The sequence below is a fragment of the Gadus chalcogrammus genome, chromosome 15 (assembly GCF_026213295.1).
Source record: "Gadus chalcogrammus isolate NIFS_2021 chromosome 15, NIFS_Gcha_1.0, whole genome shotgun sequence".
NCBI classification, from domain to species: domain Eukaryota; kingdom Metazoa; phylum Chordata; class Actinopteri; order Gadiformes; family Gadidae; genus Gadus; species Gadus chalcogrammus.
Genome location: NC_079426.1, coordinates 7807953 through 7834987, shown reverse-complemented (window position 1 = coordinate 7834987; position 27035 = coordinate 7807953). Strand labels below are relative to the sequence as shown.

The 27035-nt window shown below is 54.0% G+C and overlaps 1 protein-coding gene across 1 annotated transcript in view; it reads left to right on the top strand.

Annotated features, from left to right (window-relative positions):
* Window positions 1–2708: 2708 nt before the first annotated feature.
* The window catches only part of LOC130404401 (cullin-9), a 28890-nt gene continuing 4563 nt past the window's right edge, over window positions 2709–27035 (top strand). The window contains exons 1-36 of the mRNA XM_056609109.1: window positions 2709–2856; window positions 4454–5158; window positions 6098–6252; window positions 6572–7168; window positions 7499–7640; window positions 8529–8722; window positions 9324–9531; window positions 10062–10283; window positions 10377–10569; window positions 10931–11132; window positions 11471–11661; window positions 12025–12221; window positions 12771–12913; window positions 13219–13307; window positions 14277–14382; window positions 14821–15048; window positions 15672–15762; window positions 15913–16084; window positions 16718–16823; window positions 17388–17483; window positions 17712–17887; window positions 18147–18280; window positions 18552–18734; window positions 19211–19374; window positions 19576–19758; window positions 20073–20236; window positions 20955–21183; window positions 21413–21608; window positions 21733–21881; window positions 22094–22220; window positions 23150–23355; window positions 23555–23826; window positions 24571–24697; window positions 25273–25521; window positions 26039–26179; window positions 26558–26722. Of these exons, the coding sequence (XP_056465084.1) occupies window positions 4459–5158; window positions 6098–6252; window positions 6572–7168; window positions 7499–7640; window positions 8529–8722; window positions 9324–9531; window positions 10062–10283; window positions 10377–10569; window positions 10931–11132; window positions 11471–11661; window positions 12025–12221; window positions 12771–12913; window positions 13219–13307; window positions 14277–14382; window positions 14821–15048; window positions 15672–15762; window positions 15913–16084; window positions 16718–16823; window positions 17388–17483; window positions 17712–17887; window positions 18147–18280; window positions 18552–18734; window positions 19211–19374; window positions 19576–19758; window positions 20073–20236; window positions 20955–21183; window positions 21413–21608; window positions 21733–21881; window positions 22094–22220; window positions 23150–23355; window positions 23555–23826; window positions 24571–24697; window positions 25273–25521; window positions 26039–26179; window positions 26558–26722 (6897 nt within the window). The 5' untranslated portion in view covers window positions 2709–2856; window positions 4454–4458. The remainder of the gene's footprint in view (window positions 2857–4453; window positions 5159–6097; window positions 6253–6571; window positions 7169–7498; window positions 7641–8528; window positions 8723–9323; window positions 9532–10061; window positions 10284–10376; window positions 10570–10930; window positions 11133–11470; window positions 11662–12024; window positions 12222–12770; window positions 12914–13218; window positions 13308–14276; window positions 14383–14820; window positions 15049–15671; window positions 15763–15912; window positions 16085–16717; window positions 16824–17387; window positions 17484–17711; window positions 17888–18146; window positions 18281–18551; window positions 18735–19210; window positions 19375–19575; window positions 19759–20072; window positions 20237–20954; window positions 21184–21412; window positions 21609–21732; window positions 21882–22093; window positions 22221–23149; window positions 23356–23554; window positions 23827–24570; window positions 24698–25272; window positions 25522–26038; window positions 26180–26557; window positions 26723–27035) is intronic.

Sequence of the window (27035 nt, the reverse complement as noted above, 5' to 3'; positions counted from 1 at the left end):
CCCCTCAGCGGGGTCTGCAGGCGGGCATCAGGCTCCTTGCCGCGGCCCCTGTGGAGGAGGAACAGCACACACTTCATACCGGCTTTAGGGTCTCATCACCTGCAGGCCATTCTGGTTCCAAACACTAAGGCTTAGAATCAAGATCGCCAAATGGTTCTAAACACTAACGTTCAGAATCAAGATAGCCGATTGGTTCTAAATACTAAGGTTTAGGACCACTCAGCCATCCTGGTTCTAAACACTAAGGTTTAGAAGCAGGATGGCCGAGAAACATTAAATGTAACGTTCAAACACCGCTCCAAAAGATTTTTCAACTAAATCCTGCATTTAATTTGCCCGTTAATTATAATTTATTTGTTTAAAATGGTAAACAATGTAACACATCTGAATTGTCCTCGTTTGTTACTCAGAATCTGACTGTGTCTCTTGTCAAGTTTATTCGTCAACATCCACCAGCAGGGAATAATCGTGGTCTTGTTCAAATGGAACTGCATCGTTCATTCAAACTGAACGGTGTTAAGGTGTTTAGGATCAGGATTCTTCATCAGTCAAGGCCTAAACCTAATGAACACAGGTTACATGTTGACCGATCAACGGCTAGTAAAGGGGATCTCCATCCATAACCGGATCCGAACGGAATTCCCACGGAGGAGAGAATGTGGAGGAGAGACCGCGGAGGATGAGACCGCGGAGAAGGAGGGACCACGGAGGAGAGACGGTGGAGGAGAGACCGCGGAGGAGAGACCGCGGATGGTTTGACGTGGAACATCAACACGGAACCACTCGGTTCACCCGCTCCCAGAAACATTTACGTCTGCGTAAGATATTTTTTATTGCGACTGAGACGCACGCACGCACGCACGCACACACGCACGCACGCACACACACACACACACACACACACACACACACACACACACACACACACACACACACACACTTTCTCTCTCTAACACACACACACACACACACGAGCTTTCTCTCTCTCTAACACACACACACACACACACACACACACACTCTCACACGCACAAACACACACGCAAACAAACAAACGCTCGCTCTCTCTCTCACACACCCACAAACACACGCGCAAACAAAACACACACACACACACACACACACACACACACACACACACACACACACACACACACACACACACACACATTTACTCGCTTAAAACAGGAGGCAGAACACTGTGCCCCCCGTCTCCTGAAGAAGACCACCGAGTCCGCTAGGCAGTCAGAAGACCCGTCAATGTCACACGGACTCACCTGTGATGTCATCGTGGTGCGATTCTGTCCGCGGCGGGACACACCGGGGGTCTCACGGCACCGCTACCGGAGGAACTCACCTTCCGAGGGCAAAGAGCGCCGGGGGTCCATCGGCGTCCACACCGCCGCTCTGCGACACACACTGCGCTCCTACGAGGCGACACAGTCCTCGGTTCTCACCATCTGGCTGTTAGTTTCCCCTCTCACACACACACACACACACACACACACACACACACACACACACCGATAGGCTGCTGCACCGTCCAGATAGAGTCACGTATCGTTACGGTCCACACACACTGAGGAGCATCGCCTCTTCAACCCCCATGTCGGGGGAACACTGGCTCCGTCCTCTGGGTGGGCTGGCCTACATGTTGTCACGGTTGCCTACAGAGTACCCCCTGTTCCCCGGACGGTGGCACCGTGAGAACCGAACCAGCAGAGAGATGAGCGGGGAGCGAGGTGCAACGCAGTGGTGGGAGTGAGGATCGACCGCATGGTCCTAGAGGACCGTCGATCTAGAGTAGGCTACCGTTGATCTAGAGAACCGTCGATCTAGAGGATCTAGCGTAGGCTACCGTTGTTCTAGTGTACCGTCGCTCTAGTCTAGAGAACCGTCGATCTAGACTAGAGGATCTAGAGTCTACCGTTGATCTAGGATCTAGAGTCTACCGTTGATCTAGAGTCCCGTCGATCTAGCGGTCGTCGATATAGAGATCGGTCGATCTAGTTTTTAAAAGATCTAGAGAACCGTCGATCTAGAGATCGGTGATCTAGAATCATAGGGCTTTGGAAACGTACATTTACATTACCAGAGCACAGCAAGTAAAAAAACATAACATTATAACAAATATAACATTATTCAAACAACAAATATAGTCAATCTATCTATCTATCTCTCTCTCTCTCTCTCTCTCTCTCTCTCTCTCTCTCTCTCTCTCTCTCTCTCTCTCTCTCTCTCTCTCTCTCTCTCTCTCTCTCTCTCTCTCTCTCTCTCTCTCTCTCTCTCTCTCTCTCTCTCTCTCTCTCTCTCTCTCTCTCTCTCTCTCTCTCTCTGATATCCCTAAATTAGACAACAGCGCCCCCTGGTGTTCAGGAAAGAGTCCCTCAGGTTCACACTGCAGCATTGCAGCATTTATTAGAAAGATGAAAACCGCACAGCGCCTAGAATTATATATCAAGCATCTAAATGTATCGATATTAAAAATAGGACAAATTAAAAGGAGTTCGTACAATGATCTGCAGACCAATGCACCATGACTGCCGGGATTTCAGGTGTAGTATATTATAATATAGGAAAGATAGTAATAATACAATAATATAGACCCATTGTGAGTGTACATAGGGTTGGGGTAATACAGTGTCCAGCAGGAGGCGGTAGATCGCCCAGTAAGTGGTGGTAGAGCGTCCAGCAGGTGGCGGTAGCGCGCGCTGCCAGGCGCCTAGCAGAAGAAGAGCGATGGCCACAGTGCTCATTACACGCAGTCCACAGGAGTGACGAAAACACACGAAACGAAACCTCAAAACGAACCCTCAAGACGAAGTATCGAATATAAAGTCTGTGACACTACGGCAGGTAAGACCGGACGCCCGGGGCTCTTGGTTGGTTTAGGGTCCGTGTCTCGTTTCCGGACCGCGGGCCAGCAGCTCCCTGTCGGACCCGGACCTGGGGCTCCAAAGGCGGGCCCGGCACGCCTCGTCCGCCCCGGGGTTCGAGTGGTGACCGCCCGCCATGTGAACGTCCTCCGGGGGGACGTGACGCCCCGACCCGCCGCCTCCCGGACCCCGAGCGGCTAAACTGTTGTTGAACTGTCAGAGTCAGAGTGTTGTGGACTGACGTGCGGCTCAGGCTATGGTTTGATACTTGGTTAAACAGTAACCTGAGCGGCGTTTGATTACTTCTGTTCTCGCTCGTAACTCGCTAGAGAACAGCTGACAGTGTGTCAGCCTTTGTGTTCAGGAGTACTCTCCCATTGTCATTCATGTGAACGAACTAGATACCTAACCTCCCAACATGGGAAGCGGAGAAGCAGCTCCAGGTGTTGGAGCCGCCCCTTAGGTCTCCCTCCAGGTGTTAGACCCGCCCCATAGGTCTCCCTCAAGGTGTTAGATATGGCCTGCAGGTGGGCCTCCAGGTGTTAGACAGGGCCTCTATGTCTCCCTCCAGGTGTTAGACAGGGCCTGCAGGTCTCCCTCCAGGGCTCCCTCCAGCTGTTTGACAGGGGCTCTTGGTCTCCATCCAGGTGTTAGACAGGGCCTGCAGATCGCCCTTCAGGTGTTAGAATGGGCCTTCAGGTGTTAGACAGGGCCTCCAGGTCTCCCTCCAGGTGATGGACAGGGTCCGTAGGTCTCTCTCCAGGTGTTAGACAGGCTCCGTAGGTCCCCCTCCAGGTGTTAGACAGGGCCTCTAGGTCACCCTCAAGGGCTTAGAAAGGGCCTGCAGGTGTCCCTCCTGGTGTAAGACGGGGCCTCCAGGTGTTAGACCGAGCCCTCACTTTCATTCCAACCAAATAATGACAGTTGGGAAACGCACAAACACGTGATCATTTTGAAACGAAAAGGGGCGTGGTCGTCATGAAAAGACTGTATTTTCACCAAGTCAGCGTCACAGCCTCAGACACATGACCATATGTGGACTTGACGTTCAGGTTCTCTAGAGAGTGTTCAGGCTAATCTTTATCTCTTTAAATCGACTTCCCCATTACTGCGTGACACAGATGAGTCAGGCCTGTGAGAAAGCGGTACTCTCTCCCTGGGTCTGTGTGCTCGTGGATGGGCTGGGCCTCGTTCTCCTGCCAACACAAGCAGAAGGCGATCAACAGAACAGTTGTAATGCTGAACGAGAAAACGTGGAATGGCTGAGGGATTCCCAGTGGTCCAGAGACCAGCCGCACTGCTCTGGCCCGCTGATTAATGAGTAGAGATTAGATGATGAGTTGGTGTAACCAACGGTCCATGTGTGTGTTGGGGGGGGGGGGTCCTGGTGCTCTCTACGCGAGCTCTCTACAACAAGTCTCTCTCCTGTTTAACACTATGTCTCTCTCTCCCTTGTGTGTGTGTGTGTGTGTGTGTGACCTCTCTCTCTGTCTGTCTTACCATATGTCTCTCTCTCTCTCTCCCCCGAGTCTAACCCTATGTCTCTCGCTCTGTCCCCCCCCCCCCCCCCCCTGTAGGCAGCATGGTGGGCGAGCGGCGTAAGGGGAACCTCCTGGTCCAGCTGGGCCCGCGGCAGCAGGCCTTCCCCGAGGAGCTCCTCCGCCAGCGCCGCACGCAGGACGGCCACACCGAGTACCTGGTCCGCTGGACCCTGGTCGCCCTGGACGACGGCACGGGCCAGGGGGGCGCGGCCGGTGAGGGGGACGGGGGCGGGGCCGGCGCCGGGGGCGGCTCCACCTCATCGGTGGAGAGCAAGACGGAGAACGTCCTGATGTGGATGTCCACGGAGGACGTCTACGCCAACTGCCCCACCCTGCTGGGCAAGAGGCCGGCGGACGCCGCGCCCGGGCCCCCGCGGCCCGAGGAGGAGCGGGGTCCCCCGGCGGCGGAGGAGGAGGAGGAGGAGGGGGGGGACGGGGCCCGCCGCGGGCAGTTCACCCCCGGGTCGACCTTCGACGAGGCGGAGCTGCAGGACATGAAGGAGGACGTCCAGAACCTGGTGCGGCGTGCCCGCAAGCAGATGGCCAAGAAGGGGGACTTCCCCAACTGCACCACGCACACGGTGGACGTGCTGAGCGCCTACGCTGGCATCGGCGCGCTGGTGGGCGTGTTCCGGGAGACGGGCGCCCTGGACCTGCTGATGGAGCTGCTCTGCAACAAGGAGAGCCAGACGCGCCGCAGCGCCGGCAAGATGCTGCGCGCGCTCGCCTCCCACGACGCAGGTGTGTGTGTGTGTGTGTGTGTGTGTGTGTGTGTGTGTGTGTGTGTGGACCCTTTAGTGTGTCTGTGTGTGTGTGTGTGTGAGAGTGGTTTGTACCTAATTATGGTGTGTGTTTGAGATAAGGATGTTTGTGCCCTTTAGTGTTTGTGTTTCTGTGTCAAGATACCTGGGTCTGTCATGGTTGTTGCTTACCTGGGACTAACGCAGCCAGACCCAGCAGCTGCAGTGGGTTGTGTTTACCACCGGGGGGCGCTGTCCCTGCTGCAGTTCTGTTATGGAAAGAACCGTTTCATGTTGTCGCTGCATTCCTTCTGCATGACTCCTTCAGTGTTCAGTGGCAGCACAGCTTTTCTCTGCCACAGAGGAAACCACGTTCCTCTTCCTGGTCGGCAGCTCCGTCTGGTCCAATCACGGCGCGGTTATTTTAGTCACATGACTCGGAGCGGTCTGGATGCTTCCGGAGTGTTTTTCCAATAAGTCATTAGTGCGGGGGCTTGTGTGGTTGACCCATAGGGACTTGAACCCAGAAGCTATGGGCTATGTGTGTGTTTTGATGATGTGTTTGTATGTGCGTGGTCAGAGATGGTTCTGTTTTTGTGTAAAATTGAATAGTCCATAATCATCTCTAATTACATTTTAAACGCATTAAGCCCTAAACTACAGCCTTCATAACATCTGTCAGGCGATGTGTGTTTGTGTTCGTTAGGTGTGTGTGTGTGTGTGTGTGTGTGTGTGTGTGTGTGTGTGTGTGTGTGTGTGTGTGTGTGTGTGTGTGTGTGTGTGTGTGTGTGTGTGTGTGTGTGTGTGTGTGTGGATTTGCTTTATCTGTGACAGATATTGTGTGTGCATGCACATTTTGCAACCTCAATACTCTTATTGTGTGTGTGTGTGTGTGTGTGTGTGTGTGTGTGTGTGTGTGTGTGTGTGTGTGTGTGTGTAGGCAGCAGGGCCTATGTGCTGCTGTCCCTCAGCCAGCAGGATGGCATCGAGCAGCACATGGACTTTGACAACCGCTACACCCTGCTGGAGCTGTTCGCTGAGACCACCTCCTCCGAGGAGCACGGCATCTCCTTCGAGGGCATCCACCTCCCGCAGGTAGGCAGGAGGTGCTGGGGAGCAGGAGCCGGGGCATGGCCTGTTTGTCACCGGAATCAAACCTGGATTCTTTATTCTATCCATGCTCTTCCTTATGTTCGCTGCTTCCTTCCTTCTCTGCCCCCCCCTTCCTACCTCCCTCCTCCCTCCCTCCCTCCCTCCCTCCCTCCCTCCCTCCCTCCCTCCCTCCCTCCCTACCTCCCTCCCTCTGTGATGGTGCCTCCCTCCCTCCCTATGTGATGCTGCCTCCCCCTTCCGCTCTCCTCCCTCCCCCCCCTCCCTCCCTCCCTCCCTCCCCCTATATGGTGTCTGTCTCTAGATCCCAGGCAAGCTGCTGTTCTCGCTGGTCAAGCGCTACCTGTGCGTCACCTCTCTGATGGACAAGCTCAACACGGCGGGGGTGGAGTCTAGCTCTGACAGACAGGAAGCCGGCTCCGCCTCCTCCCCCTGCTCCGCCTGCCCGGACGAGCAACCCCGTCTCCGGCGACAGTTCCACTTCTCCATGGCGATGGGCAACCTGATCTCCGAGCTGGTGCGGGTCATGGGCTGGGACCGCAACCGCCCCCCCGGCCCCGGGGCCCAGGGGGAGGAGCCTCCGCGGCCCATCCTCCGCTCCATCTTCCAGCCCCGCTTCACCTCCGTGACCGTGAGCGGCCCCACGCCCGCCACCGCCGCCGCCGCCGCCACCGTCACCACCAACACCGCCGCCGCCGCCGCCGCCGCGCCGCTCAAGAGGAAGAGCTCCAGCGGCTTCAAGACGCGCACGGACTTCAGCAGCCGGCTGGCGTACGTGGAGTACGTCCAGGCCAACCTGGCCAGCGGCATGACGGTGCGCATGCTGGAGGACTACGACGAGGTCAGCGCCAACGATGAGGGAGAGTTCAGGTACAGCAACGACGGCTCCCCACCTGTACAGGTGAGCACTATACCTACTGGCTGGTTGGTTACTGAGATAACTCCTGTTAGCTAGCCCTTGATAGCTAGCTCCGTTTAGCTAGCTCTTGTTTGTTAGCTCTAGTTAGTTAGCTCCTAATTGTTAGCTAGCTCCTGTTATCTAGCCCCTGATGGTTAGCTCCTGTTAGTTAGCCCCTGATGGATGGTGAGCTCCTGTTGGTTATTCCATGTTAGTTAGAAGTTAGTAGTGGATATACAGACAGAAACTGACAATGTAACATACACTTTGGCGCCGCCGGTCTTAATGCTGGACTAATGAGTATATATAACGTGTGTCGGCTGTCTGCTGCAGGTCCACTGGAACTCCCTGTCCCGGACCTACTGGGTCCACTGGCACATGGTGGAGATCCTGGGCGAAGGGCCCGGGGCTTCTGCTGACAAGGACAGCCAGGAGGTCAGCTCGGCCCTCACAGAGACCCTCAAGCTGACCGCCGGTGAGTACAGCCGTACCGATACCAGTATCGGAAATTCCTCCGCTACTGCCCTGAATATAGTATCGGGTATCAACGAGCACGCAACTCTGGCGCCAATCCGATCCCATCACGTGACTAGCTCACTGACGACACATGCAGAGAACATCAGAAAACCCTGCAGTGTTTTGATACGTTCGTTGACGGCCGGACAATTACAATTAGGGCATTTAGCAGACGCTTTTATCCAAAGCGACTTACATCGGTTAGTACACACATTGACACACCGACGGCAGAGTCAACCATGCATGGCGACAGCCATCCCTGTCTTGCTCAGGGACACATCAACACTCAGCTAGGAGGAGCTGGGGATTGAACTAGCAACCTTTCGGTTTCAAGACAACTGCTCTACCTCCTGAGGCTGAGATGTCCTTTATCACAAAGCAGTTCGCAAAGAAATAAAACCCATGCCACAAAATACGCAATACAGAATGGTAAATGAAACAGGAGAAATAGAACGGCATAGTAGTAGTAGCAAAGCAAAGTTAAACATATCTGAAATATCAGCATCCATTCATAAAAGGTTACTCTCAGCGTAATGAAGGAGCTGATTGGGGTTGTAACGCTACACGTGCTCGTACCGTACCCTTCGGTGCAGGACGTTTGGAGTGTTATTGTGTTACAGTATTATCTTTGGTGTCTTGGCAAACGATTCGCTCTGGGCAAAAGTGAAAGTGAAAATATTGTGATGAAACGATGGGAATTGTGCATAATGGCTTATTAGGTTGACGTTGCATTGCATTAGATTCACAAACCACAGTGCTCAATTTGGATTTTCTCTGCAATTTTGTAGCGGTGACCTCAGTGGCCGATGGCGGCCTCTCCCCTAACGGAGGTTTTCTCTGTTCACAGTGAGGCAGACCTTCCTGTCCAAGCCCCCGGGCGGACTCTACTCCCTGCCCTACATGTCTGAGGAGCGGCAGGGCGAGGAAGCGGCCTGCCTCAGCCGCGCCGAGTGGTGGGAGGTGCTCTTCTTCATCAAGAAACTGGAGCCCAAGCAGCAGATGGAGGCCAACAGAATCATACAGCAGAGCCTTGATACCCAGGTACACTCACCTGGTGGACAGGTACACTCACCTGTTGAACAGGTGCACTTAGCTGGGTGGGGAGCAGCTAGACTCACCTGGTGAACAGGTGAACTCACCTGGTGGGGCAACAGCTAGACTCATCTGGCTTGGGAGCAGCTAGACTCACCTGGTGAACAGGTGAACTCACCTGGTGGGGGAGCAGCTAGACTCACCTGGTGGGGGAACAGCTAGACTCACCTGGCTGGGGAGCAGCTAGACTCAGCGGGTGGGGGAGCAGCTAGACTCAGCTGGTGAACAGGTGAACTCACCTGGTGGGGCAACAGCTAGACTCATCTGGCTTGGGAGCAGCTAGACTCACCTGGTGAACAGGTGAACTCACCTGGTGGGGGAGCAGCTAGACTCAGCTGGTGAACAGGTCAACTCACCTGGTGGGGGAGCAGCTAGACTCACCTGGTGAGCAGGTGAACTCACCTGGTGGGGGAGCAGCTAGACTCAGCTGATGGGGGAGCAGCTAGATTCATTATTCTTCATAACTTGGTAGGGCTAGGCGGCCCAACCAGGGACGCTACATTGCTGTTTGCACTCTTCCCTTCAGTGTCCTCGTTATGTTTCTCGTTAGCTGGACCTCGACGAGGCGGGGGAGGCAGACCTCGACGAGACGGCTCTGGTTGACCTGACTCCGCCCGGGGGCGTGGCCAAGAAGCTGCTGCACTACCTGACCCAGAAGCTGTCGGGCTCCTGCCTGCCCGACCTGCTGTGCTCCCACACCTTCTCCAAGCTGTACCTGCGGCGCGGGGGCGGTGACCTGGAGGACGAGGAGCTCATGGGTGAGCAGCCAACCAATCAGGAGGGGATCTCAACCAGGAAATGACCTCATTGCCGCTCTATTAGTGTAGCCCATAGTATGGCTGAACGATCAATCGAATTCAAACCGACATCGCGATGTAATATAAAGAGATATGCAAATCACAAAGGCTGTGATAATAATTTTTTAATAAAATCGCTACTGACTGGAGATCAGTAAGATTAGTATTTATTTTTCTTTTACAATTCAATAGTTAAATAAAACATTATAATATCAATTCATCAACACATAGGCGTGACCTAAAGGAAATAGCTTACAATGTCGTGTTGGTCATACTATAGAATGAGACTTATGTTTATTGTCTTGTTTAGTGAATAATACAGAACATAAGGAACTTTAAAAATCGCAATCGCAGTATTGGTTGAAATAATTGCAATTTCAAAAGTTCAGAAGTTCAAAAGTTGGGGTCCCCAGGTTCCTCTCAGCCGCTCCGTGGCTCTTCACTGTCCATCAGCCCCTGTCTCTAAAGCCTCTCCTCCCTCTGTCCCCCAGCGGAGGCCTCTGGGGGCCCCCCGGGCAGGAGGCCGGCCTCGTCCCCCCCCAGCTCCTCCTCCATGGCCTCCGGGTCCAAGAAGCCCAAGGTGGAGGAGGAGGAGCGGAGAGGCGAAGAGGAGGAGGGTCAGGAGGAGGAGGAGGAGGAGGAGGAGGAGGAGGGCGAGCTGCCCTCCGAGGACGACGCCCGGTCCTCCGAGGACCTGGACGAGAAGATGAAGGGTAGGAGGCTCGCTGCCACGGCCACACACACGCGTACACACACATGCACACATGTCCAGGGTTTGACAGTGCCCCCCCTCCGTTGTGTTATAGTGTTTGACAGTGCCCGGTTCGGGGGGAAGAGGTCGGCCCTGGAGACCATGGGAGAGGTGGTCTCCTTCCTGAGGACCACCAGCACCGACCTGGAGCAGCAGATCGCCGGCATGAGGTTCCTCACCCGGACGGTGGAGGAGGACACGGCCCAGAAGAAGACCACCCTCCGGGCGGTCTCCACCCAGTCCATCAGGTACGTGCTGTCCCACAGTATTAAAGGTAGAGTATGCGTCTCCCTGCAGTGAGTGCGTGCTGTCCCACAGTATTAAAGGTAGAGTATGCGTCTCCCTGCAGTGAGTGCGTGCTGTCCCACAGTATTAAAGGTAGAGTATGCGTCCCCCTGCATTGAGTGCGTGCTGTCCCACAGTATTAAAGGTAGAGTATGCGTCTCCCTGCAGTGAGTGCGTGCTGTCCCATAGTATTAAAGGTAGAGTATGCATCTCCCTGCAGTGAGTGCGTGCTGTCCCACAGTATTAAAGGTAGAGTATGCGTCTCCCTGCAGTGAGTGCGTGCTGTCCCACAGTATTAAAGGTAGAGTATGCGTCTCCCTGCAGTGAGTGCGTGCTGTCCCTGCTGGTGGAGCTGCTGGGGTCCCCCGATAAGGAGGTGGCGGTGTCGGCCCTCCGTCTGACGCGGGGCATCATGCTGAAGTACGACTGGAGGGTCCCCTTCGCCACGGAGGGGGGGGTCCGCGCAGTGCTGTCCTGCATGCACCAGTTCTCCAGCGCCCCCCATGTGCAGCAGGTGGGGCTGGCGGTGAGTACCCCCCCGCTGACCCCCTCCCTCCCTGGGCCTGTTGACATGTATTGATCCGATCAGCCTTTATTTACACAGCACTTTTAGTACAGGAGAAACTAATGATGGAAGGCTCTACTTTATATACCCTGCGTAACACAGGGTACCCTGCTATTATAGGGTGATCTTTAGTATTAATATGTATTGATTATGTATTGGGGTACCTGGCTCTGAAGGTGATCATTAATATTAATATGGATGATGTATTGATTATGTATTGGTACCAGGCTCTGAAGGTGATCATTGGTATTAATATGGATGATGTATTGATGATGTATTGATTTATGTATTGGCACCAGGCTCTGAAGGTGATCACGGGAGCCAGTAAACACGACCTGCGCTGCGTGGGCAGCGGCCTGCCCCTCTCTGAGTCCGGGACCCAGATGATGCTGGAGATCTTCTCCAGCATCGGCTCTGCTGCTCCGGAGGGCTCCAGCAGCCTGCTGGGGGCCATCCCTGCTGCCCTGGACCTCATGCTGACCACCAAGGGGTACACACGCATGCACAGGCACCCACCCCCACCCCCATCTCCAATAAAAAAACACAGCCTGAGAACCACTGTCCTATTGAACTATTTACCTGCACAGGTGCAGAAAGACTCTATTGACCATGACCTGTCGACCTGACCTGTCTGTTGACCCTGACCTGTCTACCTGATCTGTCTAGCTGTCAGGCTGACGAAGGGACCCTGTATACCTGACCCTGTCTACCTGCCCCTGACCTGCCCCTGACCTGTCTACCTGACCCTGACCTGTCTACCTGTTAGTCTACCTGACCCTGACCTGTTTACCTGACCCTGACCTGTCTACCTGACCCTGACCTGTCTTCCTGACCCTGACCCGTCTCCCTGCAGCTCCACCCTGTCAGTGAGGAACGGTCTGCTGGTCGTCATCATGCTGATCTCCAACCACAAGAGTCTGGCGGAGCAGCTGCTGGCGTGTGGTCTGACGGCCGTGCTGAAGAAGTGTCTGGGCCGGCCGCGCTCAGAGACCCTGTTGGCCGTCATCGCCCTCAACCACATCTCCATGGTGCACAAGCTGGAGAGCAGAGGTACTCCCAGCCTCCGGGTGCGCTGCCGTGCTGTTTGTGTTGGTTTATGTGGTGTTCATTAGTAATCCAAGTAATATGTATTGATGATGTATTGGGGTACCAGGCTCTGTAGGTGATCATTAGTATTAATATGTATTGATTGTGTATTGGGTTATGCTGTCATTCCTGTGTTATTTATGTTTGTTTATTTGGTGTTTAAAAAGGTGCTACACACATTTGTTTTATTTATTCACATTTATTTCTATCTTGTCAGGTTATGGTTAATTTATTTATTATTGATCATGGTTCTTTGTTGTATATAGGGAATGGGTTAACCTAGTGATTGTTAGTCCTTGGCACTTCTGTACCGACAGCGATATATTGTTGTTTCTCTTTCCACTGACAAATGTACTGATTGTAAGTCGCATTGGATAAAAGCGTTGGCTAAACGTAAATGGAATATTAGTTGTAACTAATTGTAATGGCGACTGGTAGTTTAATAGCATGAGGTGTGTTGTTTAGAGTAGACTAGGTATGTAATGGTGTGTGTGTGTGTGTGTGCGTGCGCAGACGTCGAGGACCTGGGCTTCAAGGACACGGAGCTGGAGATGTTTGCGGCGAGTCTGAAGGAGCTGAGTCCGACCAGAGAGCTCATCCTGTCGTTGGAGCAGCTGCTGAGTGACGACGTGTCTCCGCTGGAGGAACGCAACCAGGTAACATGTACCAATTAACCAATTAGTAGGTAATCCACTCAGCCAATTAACCAATTAGCAGCTAACCCAATTAACCATTAGCATGTAACAGAGCCCTGACTCAATTAACAGCCTTGAACCAATTCACTAATAAGGAGGTAACACCCCTCCACCAATTACCTATAAATTAGCAGTTAACACCCAAAGTTCAGTTAATCAATGGGTATCTGTAAACGTGCCCCATCACTCTGTAATTTCATTGGTTCATCAGTAGGTATGTATTAACCTTTCCCATCTCTCTGTGATATGATTGGATGTTATCTCAGGTGACCCGGAGTCGTGACACCTACCAGGTCCTGGTTCGTCTGCTGGACCAGTTCCGGGCGGACCGCGACGTGCAGCTCTCCATCCTGAGGTAGCTTCCCCCAGGCCGCGGCCTCAGACTCTGAAACTCCAGTGTACCCTGAGGCCAGACGTGGGATTTCAGCAATATTAGATTTAAATTCAGGGCGTCAGACGCTTTTATCCAAGGCCACTTACAATTAGTATGTTTGTCAGAAGAAAGAAACAACAATATATCGCTGTTGGAACAGTAAACATGTTCATAGAACCAAGTGCAAAGCACTAACAATCGCTTGGTTAATTCATGTATAGAACAGAGATAGCTAGGATAAGACCCTACACTATGCTAATTGCTAGGACGTACAACATAAAATAAGTGCAAAAGTTGCAGAGTCTAGGTGAACTCAGTCTTCTGCACAAGCTGGTGAGCGACTTTGCGCTCTTTCATGAGTGACAGCCATCTGTAATGACAGACTGAGGCATGTGGCATGTGGTTAATAGTAGCAGGGCTAAGGCCCCGTTCACACGAAGCCGATTTCATGGCGAAACCGCAAAGGTCTTGTACGGTTCGGCCTTCCGTACACACGAAGCCGGCGAATCCGCTGACCGAAACCGCAAACTTCTGAAACCACCCTCGGAGGTGGTTTCAAATCTACCCGGTTTCGTTTTGGATTCGTGTGTACGCCTGAAACCGACTGAAACCGCAAACCATGACGTCATCGCCCCACCCCTCGACCTCCTAGCCAATGGCTCTTAAGCCCGCGGAGTCTCAGAAATCACATGCGAGCATGCGCATAAGGGCAGCCTTTATGCGCATGCTCGCCTCTGCTTCTTATTTTATTTCTTCTGGATTTCTGTACCAGAAGCAGCGCCCCTTATGGGCCTGGAATGTGTACCACAGCGTTTCTACAGATCTACCCGGTTTCGCTTGGCTTCGTCTTTACGGAGATACTTCGAAACCGGATAGATCGAAACCGTAACGGTTTCGCCCGTTTCGGCTTCGTGTGAACGGGGCCTAAGCCTGTGTTTTCTGTGCGAGCAGGATACTGAACAAGTTCCTGGACGACCACCAGGAGGACATCCTGCCCTGGCACGAGAGCATCGAGCCCTGCCTGTCGTCCATCATCGCCTTCGTCAACGAGCGCGAGGTGAGGAGACCGCCAGCCCCCCAGCTGACTCTGTATCAGACGTGATGGTGCATGGTGCAAAGGATCACGGGAAGGCTGGCGGCCTGTAAACAATGGGGTGGAACTAAAGTTGAACTGGTTGACTTGGATGCAGACGTCTGTTGTCGTGGGAACAGAGGAAACCCCGGGTGAAGGATGTGTGTCAGTGAGGCGTTCTCTCCCTGGGTGTGTTCAGCTGTGGGGTTCATTAAGAATAGTGTTAGGATTAATTACAGGTAACAGGTCATGTGCTAGTACGGTCTCTCCCCAGGGGAATGACCTGTACGGTCTCTCCCCGGGGGAATGACCTGTACGGTCTCTCCCCGGGGGAATGACCTGTACGGTCTCTCCCCGGGTGGTCCAGGTGAATTACCTGTACGGTCTCTCCCCAGGTGTATTACCTGTACGGTCTCTCCCCAGGTGGTCCAGCAGTTCATCCGCTTCCTGTACCGCCTGGCGTCGCTCAACAAGGACTACGCCGTGGTCATGTGCCGCCTGGGCACCAAGGAGATCCTGGCCAAGGCGCTGGACAAGCACGGCACCACACTGCTGATGCTGCCCGAGCTCCGCGACCTGGTGGGCGACTGCGAGAAGTACGCCAGCCTCTACAAGAAGATGACCACCAGCATCCTGGCCGGCTGCATCCAGGTACCCGCCCAGCTCCTCCTCCTAGGTGGTCTCTCCTCATAGAGACCACCGCTCTGCCCCTCCATTAGCATGGGCTACCCCAGGAGGTCGAGCCAGGCATTAGTATCTAGGGTGGATAGGTGGTTCGAATCCCAGCCGGACGGTACTGGGTTCGGGTTAACTCTGGTCTCTCCTCTCAGCTTCGTGACTACAGTTAACTCTGGTCTCTCCTCTGAGGTTCATGTCTAGAGTTAACTCTGGTCTCTCCTCCGAGGTTCATGTCTAGAGTTAACTCTGGTCTCTCCTCTGAGGTTCATGTCTAGAGTTAACTCTGGTCTCTCCTCCGAGGTTCATGTCTAGAGTTAACTCTGGTCTCTCCTCTGAGGTTCATGTCTAGAGTTAACTCCGGTCTCTCCTCTGAGGTTCATGTCTAGAGTTAACTCTGGTCTCTCCTCTGAGGTTCATGTCTAGAGTTAACTCTGGTCTCTCCCCTGAGGTTCATGTCTAGAGTTAACTCTGGTCTCTCCCCTGAGGTTCATGTCTAGAGATGACTCCGGTCTCTCCTGTAAGGTTCATGTCTAGAGTTAACTCTGGTCTCTACCCTGAGGTTCATGTCTAAAGTATACTCTGGTCTCTCCTCTCAGATGGTCCTGGGTCAGATTGAGGAGCACCGTCGCAGCCATCAGCCCATCAACATCCCCTTCTTCGACGTGTTCCTGAGGAACCTGTGTCAAGGTGTGGGGGTGTTTGTGCTTGGTCTCGGTCTGGATATGGGGCGGTCCTGTGAGACCAGGGTGGAGGTTTTCGTTCCGGGTGTGGGGCTGTGCTGTGTGGTTCCCATTCGGTCGGACGGACTCGGATGTTGACGGTGAATCTCTCCGCTAGGTTCCAGCGTGGAGCTGAAGGAGGACAAGTGTTGGGAGAAGGTGGTGGTCTCGTCCAATCACCATCGAGCCAACAAACTCACCGACAAAAACCCCAAGACCTACTGGGAGTCCAACGGCTGCACTGGCTCCCACTTCATCAACATCCATGTCCACAAGGGCGTGGTGATCAGGTGGGGCTCATGTGTTCATGGTGGTGTAGGGCTGATCGGATGGTGTTTAGCCTGATTAGCTTAGCTGATGTGCTCAGGCTAACTATTGAGGTAGCCGTGATCTAGAAACAAAAGTGTCACTGTTGAGCGTAATGTGATCAGGCTACATCGCCCAGCTAGCCCAACACTGAGCCCGACCCCATTAAGCTAGCTAATTAATGTGACGTATTATACCACCAGGTGTGTGTGATTAGCCGGTACAAGCCGTCCTGACATCACAAATGGGCGTGTCCACCTAGATGTATGACGGAGAGAAGAGCAATGTTTGCTACAGTCCACTGGGTAGGCTGGTTGACTGATCTATCCAGCACACATCTAGGTGGAAAACGCCCACTTGTGATATCAGAAGGTAGATTTAAAAAAAGGTAGATTTAAAAAAAATGCTTGTAATGGTTACTCGCACTTGAAATGTCATTTGTCAATTTAAGTCTTAAAGCATATCGGATGCTCTTCTTCTTTATTGACCTTTGACCTCACGACACTAAAAGAGTAACAACAAATGACCCTACACATCCTTCCTCTTTGATATCCAAACTGTGACGCATTCCTCCGCCGGCCGAGCCTTAACCCTGTCCTCTCGTTTGCGTCGTCAAGGCAACTGGCGGTGCAGGTGGCCAGCGAGGACTCCAGCTACATGCCCGCCCGCATCCTGGTGCTGGGGGGCGACGACCCCAACAACATCAACGCAGAGCTCAACACCGTGAGTCCATCGCCTCCACACCCGGCAAACTCACCGTTCCACCACACCTGTTCAAACTCGCACACAACGTCTAACTGATCACTGTTTTGATTTTTTTTTTTTTTTTTTTTTTCTTGTTTTTGTTTTATTTATTTATTATTATTTATTTTATTTATTATATTTCCTTATTTATTTTTATTTTATTTTATTTTATTCCACAATGTCTTGTTTTTTTAAACGATTTATGATGACTATATGCTCTGTAAGGTGACCTTGGGTGTCTTGAAAGGCGCCTCTAAATTAAATGTATTATTATTATGTCATTATACACCCATCACCTAGTGGTGACACACAGCCCCTAAGAGCAGCACATATTCAGCCCCTTCAAGATGGCTCCCGGAGGTGTGTGACGGTGACACACTATCCTGACTGTGTTCCCAGCAGATGGCCAGTACACGAGAGGCGTTGGCCGATGTGTTTCTGAAACGTCCCCCTGTGGTTGCTAGCTCCGTACAGTGTGTGCAGATGCATGGATGACCTGTCGTCATGACTCCCAGCTGTGTGGTTGTTCCTCTGCTTCTGCAGGTGAACGTCCCGCCCTCGGCCCGGCGCGTGGTCCTTCTGGAGAACATGACCCGCTTCTGGTCCATCATCCAGATCCGCATCAAGAGGTGCCAGCAGGTGAGAGGTCCTCCCTGTCCTCCAGGATCCCCCGGTGGCCACGCTGGCCTCAGAGCCTCCAGGACCACGGAGGCTCTCTCTGGGATCAGAGGTCCAGGGGAGAGTCAGTCACCAGCCGCAGTGTGGGAACATGTCTCTAGTTACTGTGTGATGCTGTAGTGACGTGCTGTGGTCCATCGTCTCTAGTTACTGTGTGATACTGTAGTGACGTGCCTGTGGTCCTCCCAGGGGGGCATCGACACCCGGGTGCACGGCTTCGAGGTGCTGGGCCCCAAGCCCACCTTCTGGCCCGTGTTCAAGGAGCAGCTGTGCTGCCGGACCTTCCTGTTCTACAGCACCAAGGCCCACACCTGGTGCCTGGACGTCCTGAAGGACCGCAGCCAGCTGCTGCTGCTCTTCAACAGGTGACCGCCCTGAACACTAGTGAACAGCACCAGGGGTATTAAAGGGGTCAACACTAGTGAACAGCACCAGGGGTATTAAAGGGGTCAACACCAGTGAACAGCTCCAGGGGTATTAAAGGGGTCAACACCAGTGAACAGCACCAGGGGTATTAAAGGGCTGAACACTAGTGAACAGCACCAGGGGTATTAAAGGGCTGAACACTAGTGAACAGTACCTGGGGTATTAAGGAGGGGTATTAAAGGGCTGTGTTGTCTGCAGGCTGAACAGCGCTCTGAAACACGAGCAGCTGTTTGCGGACCGCTTCCTGCCGGACGCGGAGGCTGCGGAGGCGCTGGGCGGGACCTGCTGGGAGGCCCTCATCACCCCCATCGTCCACAGCATCGCCCTGCCAGGTGGGGCGTCTGTCTGTCTGTCTGTCTGTCTGTCTGTCTGTCTGACTGACTGACTGACTGACTGACTGACTGACTGACTGACTGACTGACTGACACATTGCAAAAGTAGATGGGAAAAACAATACTTATAAAGACATGCATTATAATTGTAATTCAATAACACTCAAAACAATTATTTACAGTGAGAAGTAACTTTAGTTTCTCTTTTCCTCCCTCTTCCCTGTCTCTCCCTATCCCTTTCTCTTTCTCTATCTCTCCTCCCTCCCTCCAGATGCCACCTCGGTCAGCCCCCTCTCCTGGCTGCTTTCTGAGTACCTGGAGAACGCCCGCTCGGCCCGCCGCCGCAACAAGGGACGCCCCGCCATCTTCAACTGCCGCGTGCGCCAGCTCACCCACCTGCTGGTGCACGTGGACACCGGCCACGTGGAGGAGGTCAAGCCGCCCGTCAAGTCCAGTGAGTCTGCCGCACGTAACCGTGGCGACGGTGGCGGTTGGCCAGTACATGTGACGCGGGCTCCGCCCCCACGCCTCGTCACCCCCAGTCTCTTTGTAAACGACTGCGATGTTCAAAGGATGAGGTCACCCTTTAGGAGGCGGAGCTAGAGCTGGCCTATCTGGCGTGGAGGTGGAGCTAGAGCTGGTCTATCCATTTACAGATATTATAGACTGATAGTTCGGCTGTTTATTCTATATTGATTTGTTGTTGTTGATGTTGTTGGCTGCGGTTGCCATGGTAACGACTCAAAGCTTCATTTGAAACCTTTTTTTAGTTTTCCGTTGTTGGCGTTCTCCTAGTTCCTTCCGGACTGTCGAGGACTTTCGCTCTCGTTACCGCGGTCCCGTCCGAACGACGGGTCTGACCTCTGACCCCCATGACCGGCGACCTCCTGTCCAGAAGCGCTGACCTACCCCTGTGTTTCCTTCCTCTAGACGGCAAAGACGGGAAGAACAAGGACCCCGCGGCGGCAGCGGCAGCCTCCTCCTCCTCCTCCTCCTCTTCTTCTTCGTCCTCCTCTCCCCGGATCTACGGCCGCATGAAGAGCAGCAGCGTGGCGGGCATCGCCCTCTGCTGGCAGGGGGTGGTGGAGCAGCAGGTAAGGACGCCTGTCCCGTCAGCAGCCTCTCGGGGAGTGAGCTGTACCGGCAGTCGCTGTCGAGCAAGACACCCAGCGACCTCTGACCTCTGAGAAGATGAACCGAGCGTCTCTTGGTTTGAGTGCCTTCTGAATGACCGGACAGCCAATCGTGTTTGAGGTCCTCTGGCCCCGCGGGAGCTGATTGGTTGTCCCCCTCAGGTGAAGGATTTCCTGGAGGTGAGCTGCGGCCTGCCGGACTTCGTGGAGCGGTACCGCGGGCTGTACGTGCGTCTGAAGCGCGCCATGGAGGAGCTGTTCGGCCAGCAGACCGCCTTCGCCCTCGCGCTGCGCACCGGCTTCTCCGCCGCCCTGCTGCAGCTGTCTATCCTCAGGGCCGTGCACGTGAGTCCTCCCCAGAGCGTGCACGTGAGTCCTCCTCAGGGCCGTGCACGTGAGTCCTACCTAGATTGTCCACGTGAGTCCTGCTAACAGGCAGCTCAGGTGAGCATTTAGCTCTCACCATGCTAGTGCTAACGGGTAGCTCAGGAGAGCCTTTAGCTCTGGGCAGGCTATTGCTAACGGGTAGCTCTGGTAAGACTTTAGCTCTCACCATGCTAGTGCTAACGGGTAGCTCTGGGCATGCTAGTGCTAACGGGTAGCTCTGGTGAGCCTTTAGCTCTCCCCATGCTAGTGCTAACGGTAGTTGCTCTGTGCAGGTGAGCGAGCGCTTCGCCCAGTACATCGACCAGGCCATCCAGAGGATCCAGGTGAGCGGCCGTGCGGAGCGCCGCGAGAGCCAGGAGCGCCTGCAGCAGTTCCTGGAGCCCATGCTGTTCCTTTCCGGCCTGGAGATGGCCAGCACCTTCGAGCACTTCTACAGGTACCAACACACAGCCAATCACAGGGGAGGCCAGCCTGCATGATGGCCTCTGACCGTCACCACACCCCTAGCATAAGTCAGCAAGGGGGGCGGGGCTTCAGACCACACCCCTACCATCCTACAGCAAGGGGGCGGGGCTTCAGACCACACCCCTACCATCCTACATCAAGGGGGGCGGGCTTCAGACCACACCCCTACCATCCTACATCAAGGGAGGGCGGGCTTCAGATGACACCCCTACCATCCTACATCAAGGGGGGTGGGCTTCAGACCACACCCCTACCATCCTACATCAAGGGAGGGCGGGCTTCAGACGACACCCCTACCATACTACAACAAGGGGGGCGGGGCTTCAGACTTCACCCCTACCATCCTCATCATGGGGGGGCGGGCTTCAGACGACACCCCTACCATGCTACAACAAGGGGGGCGGGGCTTCAGACCACACCCCTACCATCCTACAGCAAGGGGGGCGGGGCTTCAGACTTCACCCCTACCATCCTACATCATGGGGGGGGTGGGCTTCAGACGACACCCCTACCATGCTACAACAAGGGGGGCGGGGCTTCAGACCACACCCCTACCATCCTACAGCAAGGGGGCGGGGCAATATTCTTCTTGACACATTGAGGATATTGGCTATATGTGTGTAGAGGATGTGTTATCTGGGTTATTGTACACGCTATTATAATGTGGTGTAACGGTGACTGTGGCGCAGGTACTACCTGGGCGACCGGCTGCTGAGCGGGGGCGACGTTTGGCTGGAGGAGCTGGTCACCCAGCACATCGGGAGCTGCTTCCCCAACCGCTTCCCCGAGCAGATGCTCAAGAACCTGGCCGAGTCGGACGAGCTGCGCCGCGAGTTCAGCCTCTACCGCCTCCAGCAGCTGGACCACGGGCTGACGGACCAGAGCCTGATGGACCCCGCCCCGCAGGACCCGTCCCAGGTAGACCGGACTGACCCCTGACCCCAACTTAGTCCTGACCCCCGCCTAGTCCTGACCCCCTGACCCCAGCCTAGTCCTGACCCCAGCCTAGTCCTGACCCCAGCCTAGTGCTGACCCCCCGACCCCAGCCTAGTCCTGACCCCAGCCTAGTGCTGACCCCAGGTTGGTCCTGATGCTGCGTTGGTCTCCACGGTGATGGTCTGGGGTCTGTCTGCTCCCGGCTGTGTAGACGATGGAGGAGGAGGAAGAGGAGGAGCCTGAGGAGGAGGGGGAGGAGCCTGAGGAGGAGTGTGACGTCCACATCCTGATCCTGTCTCCTCGCTGCTGGGCCGTCTCCGCCCCCTGTTACCTTGACGACCCCAGCGTCCACTTCCCCCCCGCACTCTGTTCCCACCTCAGCCAGTTCAGCACCTTCTACACCCACAGTAAGTACCCCACCCAAAGTCTGTACCCCCACCCCCCCGCTTCACCGTCTGTGTGTGTGTGTTGTGTGAATGTGTGGCCCATCTGATGTGTAACGTGTGTGTGTGTGTGTGTGTGTGTGTGCAGCCCAGGTGATGTGCGGCGCCCTCCAGAGCCGCCAGCCCCGCCGGCTCCAGTGGACGTGGCTCGGCCACGCGGAGCTCAGCTTCAACCGCTGGACGCTGCACGTCTCCACCCTCCAGATGTTCATCCTGCTGCACTTCAACCACCAGGAGGTACACTCTCTCTCTCACTCACTCAGTCAGTCAGTCAGTCAGTCAGTCAGTCAGTCAGTCAGTCAGTCAGTCAGTCAGTCAGTCAGTCAGTCAGTCACAAGTGACGTTACGCATCCCTCATCATGGGCATGCATGCGCTCATAATGACCGTATACATTTTCAAATCAAAAACTTTTTTAATTGTGTGTGTGTCTCTCGTGTGTGTGTTCCAGGAGCTGAGTGTGGAGGCGCTCCAGCAGGTGACGGGGCTGCCCCCCTCTGTCGTGGCCCACTCCCTGGCCCCCCTCACCGTGGAGGGGGGGCTGTTGCTGCTCAGCGACCCCAGTGACCTCACCCAGGGTGAGCCCCCCCCACAGCCCACACACACAGACCCTACAGAGAGGTGATGGGGCTGCTCCACCTACATCAACACCACCACTGGTGGAGCTCACAGTCCCCATCAGACTCACGACCAGCTTGTTTAGAGTTCACCTGGGCTCATTATGTGCACCGTACTTATTGTGTTTTGTGAGTCCTTGCACTTAAAAATAGTACTTATCATCATGCAGCGTCTTTTCCTAGCTATCTTTGTTGTATACAGGGAATGGGTAACCGTTAGCCTAATGATTGTCAGTGCTTTGCACTTGGTTCTATGAACATCCTGACTGCACCGACAACGATATACTGTCGTTTCTCTGTGACCTGGTCAGGCCGGTGGCTTTGATTGGCCCAGCCCCAATGTGACCCGGTCAGGCTGGTGGCTGTGATTGGTCCAGCTCCAATGTGACCCGGTCAGGCCGGTGGCTGTGATTGGTCCAGCCCCAGTGTGACCCGGTCAGGCCGGTGGCTGTGATTGGTCCAGCCCCAGTGTGACCCGGTCAGGCCGGTGGCTGTGATTGGCCCAGCCCCAATGTGACCCGGTCAGGCCGGTGGCTGTGATTGGTCCAGCCCCAGTGTGACCCGGTCCGGCCGGTGGCTGTGATTGGTCCAGCCCCAGTGTGACCCGGTCAGGCCGGTGGCTGTGATTGGTCCAGCCCCAGTGTGACCCGGTCAGGCCGGTGGCTGTGATTGGCCCAGCCCCAATGTGACCCGGTCAGGCCGGTGGCTGTGATTGGTCCAGCCCCAGTGTGACCCGGTCCGGCCGGTGGCTGTGATTGGTCCAGCCCCAGTGTGACCCGGTCAGGCCGGTGGCTGTGATTCGTCCTGCCCCAGTGTGACCAGATCAGGCCTGTGGCTGTGATTGGTCCTGCCCCAGCTGGATGGATTGTGATTGGTTGCTCTGCGGTCAGGTGTGCTCCGGTTGAACGCGGGGGCGGAGGCCGGCAGCGCGTCGGGGGGCGGGGCCTGCCGCAGCCTGCTGCCCCGCCAGGCCTACCTGAGCGTGGACGAGGCGGCGGCCGACGCCTTGGAGAGGAAGAGGAACTACATCTACTGCACCATCGTCAGCCTCATGAAGACGGAGAAGGAGATCCACATCGACAACCTGGTGTTCAAGGTGAGGGGCCCGATGCACCGGGGCCCGCCGGACCCTGCCGGACCCGGGGCCAGAACAGATTTTCGGAAATTGTGTGAATTAGTATTCATCTAAATTGATTTATGGAAAATAAGTCTAACCAATGTCTCTCTCTTTCTCTCTCTCTCCTTGTCCAACCCTCTCTGTCTCCTCCACCCTCTTCTCCCCCCCCCCTCCCCAGGTGATGGTCACGTGTCAGAAGGCAGGGGGCGTGGCCAGCGGGGGCCCCTCCCTGCTGCCCTTCAGCTGCTCCACCAATGACGTGCTTGGCTGCATCATGCACGTGCTCAGCCAGGGCTACCTGCGTCGCCACGACGACAGCCCCCACATCGTGGAGTACGTGGCCGAGAGCCCCACCACGCCCAAGAAGGGCCGCGCCCAGTTCTCCTTCGCCCGCGGCCAGCTGGGGGCCGAGGGAGGCGGGGCCAGCGGTCACCACGGCAACCCCCTAAGGTGTGAGCCCACCCTTTAGAACCCCTAGTGATGAGGAGGAGCCTCTGTGGTCTGGACCTTTTAGAACGTGTGTGTGTGTCTGTCTCTGTGAGTGTGTGTGTGTGTGTGTGTGTGTGTTCATCCTGCAAGTTTCATACATTTTATGAATACAGAAAAAAATCTAATCATATCAAAGTGGAGAACCTCAAATTTTAAATAAAAAAAATTACTTTTGAACCCCGACTGTTGCCTATTTATTGTTATTTAGCTCCAAATGCAAATCAAAGATCTTCTGGGGAATTCCTTATCAATCCTTATCGACTACCATGGCTGTTAAATCAACAATCCCATTTAGCAGGCTCAGTGTTCAACCTCCTCTGTGAGATAGTCCAACCTTAACTTCTTGGCTGATTCTCTTTGTTCTCGTTTCTCTGCAGTGCTGTGTGAGTGTGCCTTCGCTCGCACGTGTGTAGGTTTATACATATGTGCACGTGAACACTTCAGGGAATGTCTCTTAACCTAAAGGAGTACATTTGACGCCGTTTAAATAGGATGAAGATAAAGATTTGATTTGTATTAGTCAAAAAACAGTTGAAGAGTTTGAAAATTATTAGGATGACATTTAAATCGATGAACAAAGTTGGAATGGTTGACTAGATGTCATTAATATAAATTGTATGTGTTTCTATGTAATGGGTCAGGTTGACGGGATTTGAATGTATTTTAAGCTGACCTGTGTGTGTGTGTGTGTGTGTGTGTGTGCAGCGCGGGGGGGCTGCTCAGTGCCTCCCACCCGGCGGAGGACGGGGGCCTCGAGGCGGTGCTGTTCTCCATGGGTCGGACCATGACCCAGGACGAGGTCCTGGCGCTGATGCAGAGAACCGTCCAGATGGTGCGTGCCTATTCTAGAATCCTTCTGTATTATCTGCTTCATTTTGCAGCTCTATTTTTCTAGATATTTCAACCGTGTCTATTCTATATTTCTATACGTCTTCCTCTACTGAGAATGAGAATAAATTAGATTATTTTAGCGATTCTCCACCCCTCTGTCTATATATTTCTATGAGTTATATTTATTTTTTAATGTACTATCTATCTATTCTATCTATCATATAGTATGTATTATCTCAGATGTATTATGTATATGATGTATTATTGGATGTATTATATATTATCTATGATGCATTATCAATAAGAGGTATTATCTATAGGATGTATTATCTATAGGATGTATTATTGGATGTATTATGTATTATCTAGGATGTATTATCTCTATGATGTATTATTGGATGTATTATGTATTAATATCTAGGATGTATTGTCAATAGGATGTATTATCTCTATGATGTATTATTGGATGTATTATGTATTATCTATGATGTATTGTCAATAGGATGTATTATCCATGAGGTATTACCTATGGGATGTATCTTCTGCGTGCCACACATCTACGTGCCGTGTGTCCAGGTGTCGGGGACCCTGGCGGTGGACCCGGACTGGGCGGAGCACCTGCTGATCTCGTGGCGGTGGAACGTGGACGCTCTGGTGCAGAGCTACACCGACGACCCCGAGGCCGCCGTGCTGGCGGCCGGCCTCAGGACCCGCAACCCTGACCCCGCCCCCAGCCCCGCCTCCTCCTGCCCCGTCTGCCTCAGCCCCCGCCCAGCCGACAGCCCGGCCCCGCCCACCCTCAGCTGCCTGCACTACTGCTGTCTGGTGAGACGCATCGCCATGGAGACTGGAGTGTACTGTAGTGCTAACTGGGTGGTGTAGTGGTACTAACTGGGTGGTGCTCTAGTACTAACTGGGTGGTGCTAAATGGATGGTGCTGTAGTACTAACTAGGTGGTGTGGTACTAACTGGGTGGTGCTCTAGTACTAACTGGGTGGTGCTAACTGGGTGGTGTTGTGGTACTAACTGGGTGGTGCTGTTGTACTGACTGGGTGGTGCTGTTGGGCTCACTGGGTGGTGCTGTTGGGCTCATTGGGTCGTACTACCTGGGTGGTGCTATAGAGCTAACTGGGTGCTGCTGTGGTGTTATATGGGTGGTGGTGTAGTGCTAACTGGGTGGTGCTATAGAGCTAACTGGGTGCTGCTGTGGTGTTATATGGGTGGTGGTGTAGTGCTAACTGGGTGGTGCTGTCGTACTAACTGGGTGGTGCTATAGAGCTAACTGGGTGCTGCTGTGGTGTTATATGGGTGGTGGTGTAGTACTAACTGGGTGGTGTTGCAGTGTTGTTGGCAGAAGTACCTGAGTGCGCGGGTGGAGCAGAACATGGTGATGAGCTGCACCTGCCCCATCACAGACTGCCGCTCCCAGCCCACCTCCCAATTCTTCTTCAGCATCCTCAGCGACAAGGACACGGTCGCCAAGGTAACCCCCCCAAACATGGCCGCCAGATGAGGTGAATGTTGGAGTTCACAGACTTTGTTCTCTCTCTTTTTCTCTCTCTCTTTTTCTCTCTCTCTTTCTCTCTCTCTCTCTCTCTCTCTCTCTCTTTCTCTTTCTCTCTCTCTCTGACTTTCTCTCTCTGACTTTCTCTCTGACTTTCTCTCTCTCTCTCTCTCTGACTTTCTCTCTCTCTCTCTCTTTCTCTCTCACTTTCTCTCTGACTCTCTGACTTTCTCTCTTCTCTCTCTGACTCTCTCTTTCTCTCTCTCTCTCTCTGACGGTGGTTCTCTCTCTCTCTCTCTCTCTCTCTCTCTCTCTCTCTCTCTCTCTCTCTCTGACGGTGGCTGTCTCTCTCCCCAGTACGAGCAGGCCCGTCTGCGGGGCTACGTGGAGAGCTGCTCCAACCTGACGTGGTGCACCAACCCCCAGGGCTGCGACCAGGTGCTCTGCCAGGACAGCCTGGGCAGCATGGGCACCTGCTCCAAGTGCTGCTGGTCCTCCTGCTTCAGCTGCAACTTCCCCGAGGTCAGCCAATCAGGGCGCGCCGCACGGCACTCGGCCAATCAGGGCTCACAACACAGGATTAGCGCCCCCTCGGGCCGCGGGGTCTATGCTCCTCGTGGTGTGATGTTGTGTTTGATAAAGGACCGAATCTGAATTCCAACGGTGGCGGTTTTTTTATTGTTATGATTTCATCATTTTTGGCGTCACATCTGCACCATGAGAGCCAATCAGAGGCCAGCTCCATCGCTCAGTAGAACAAAATGAAAAAAATGAATAAGAAACATATATTCATGTATATGCATAGAGGGGCCAAAATGAATGAGGTTTCCGTGGT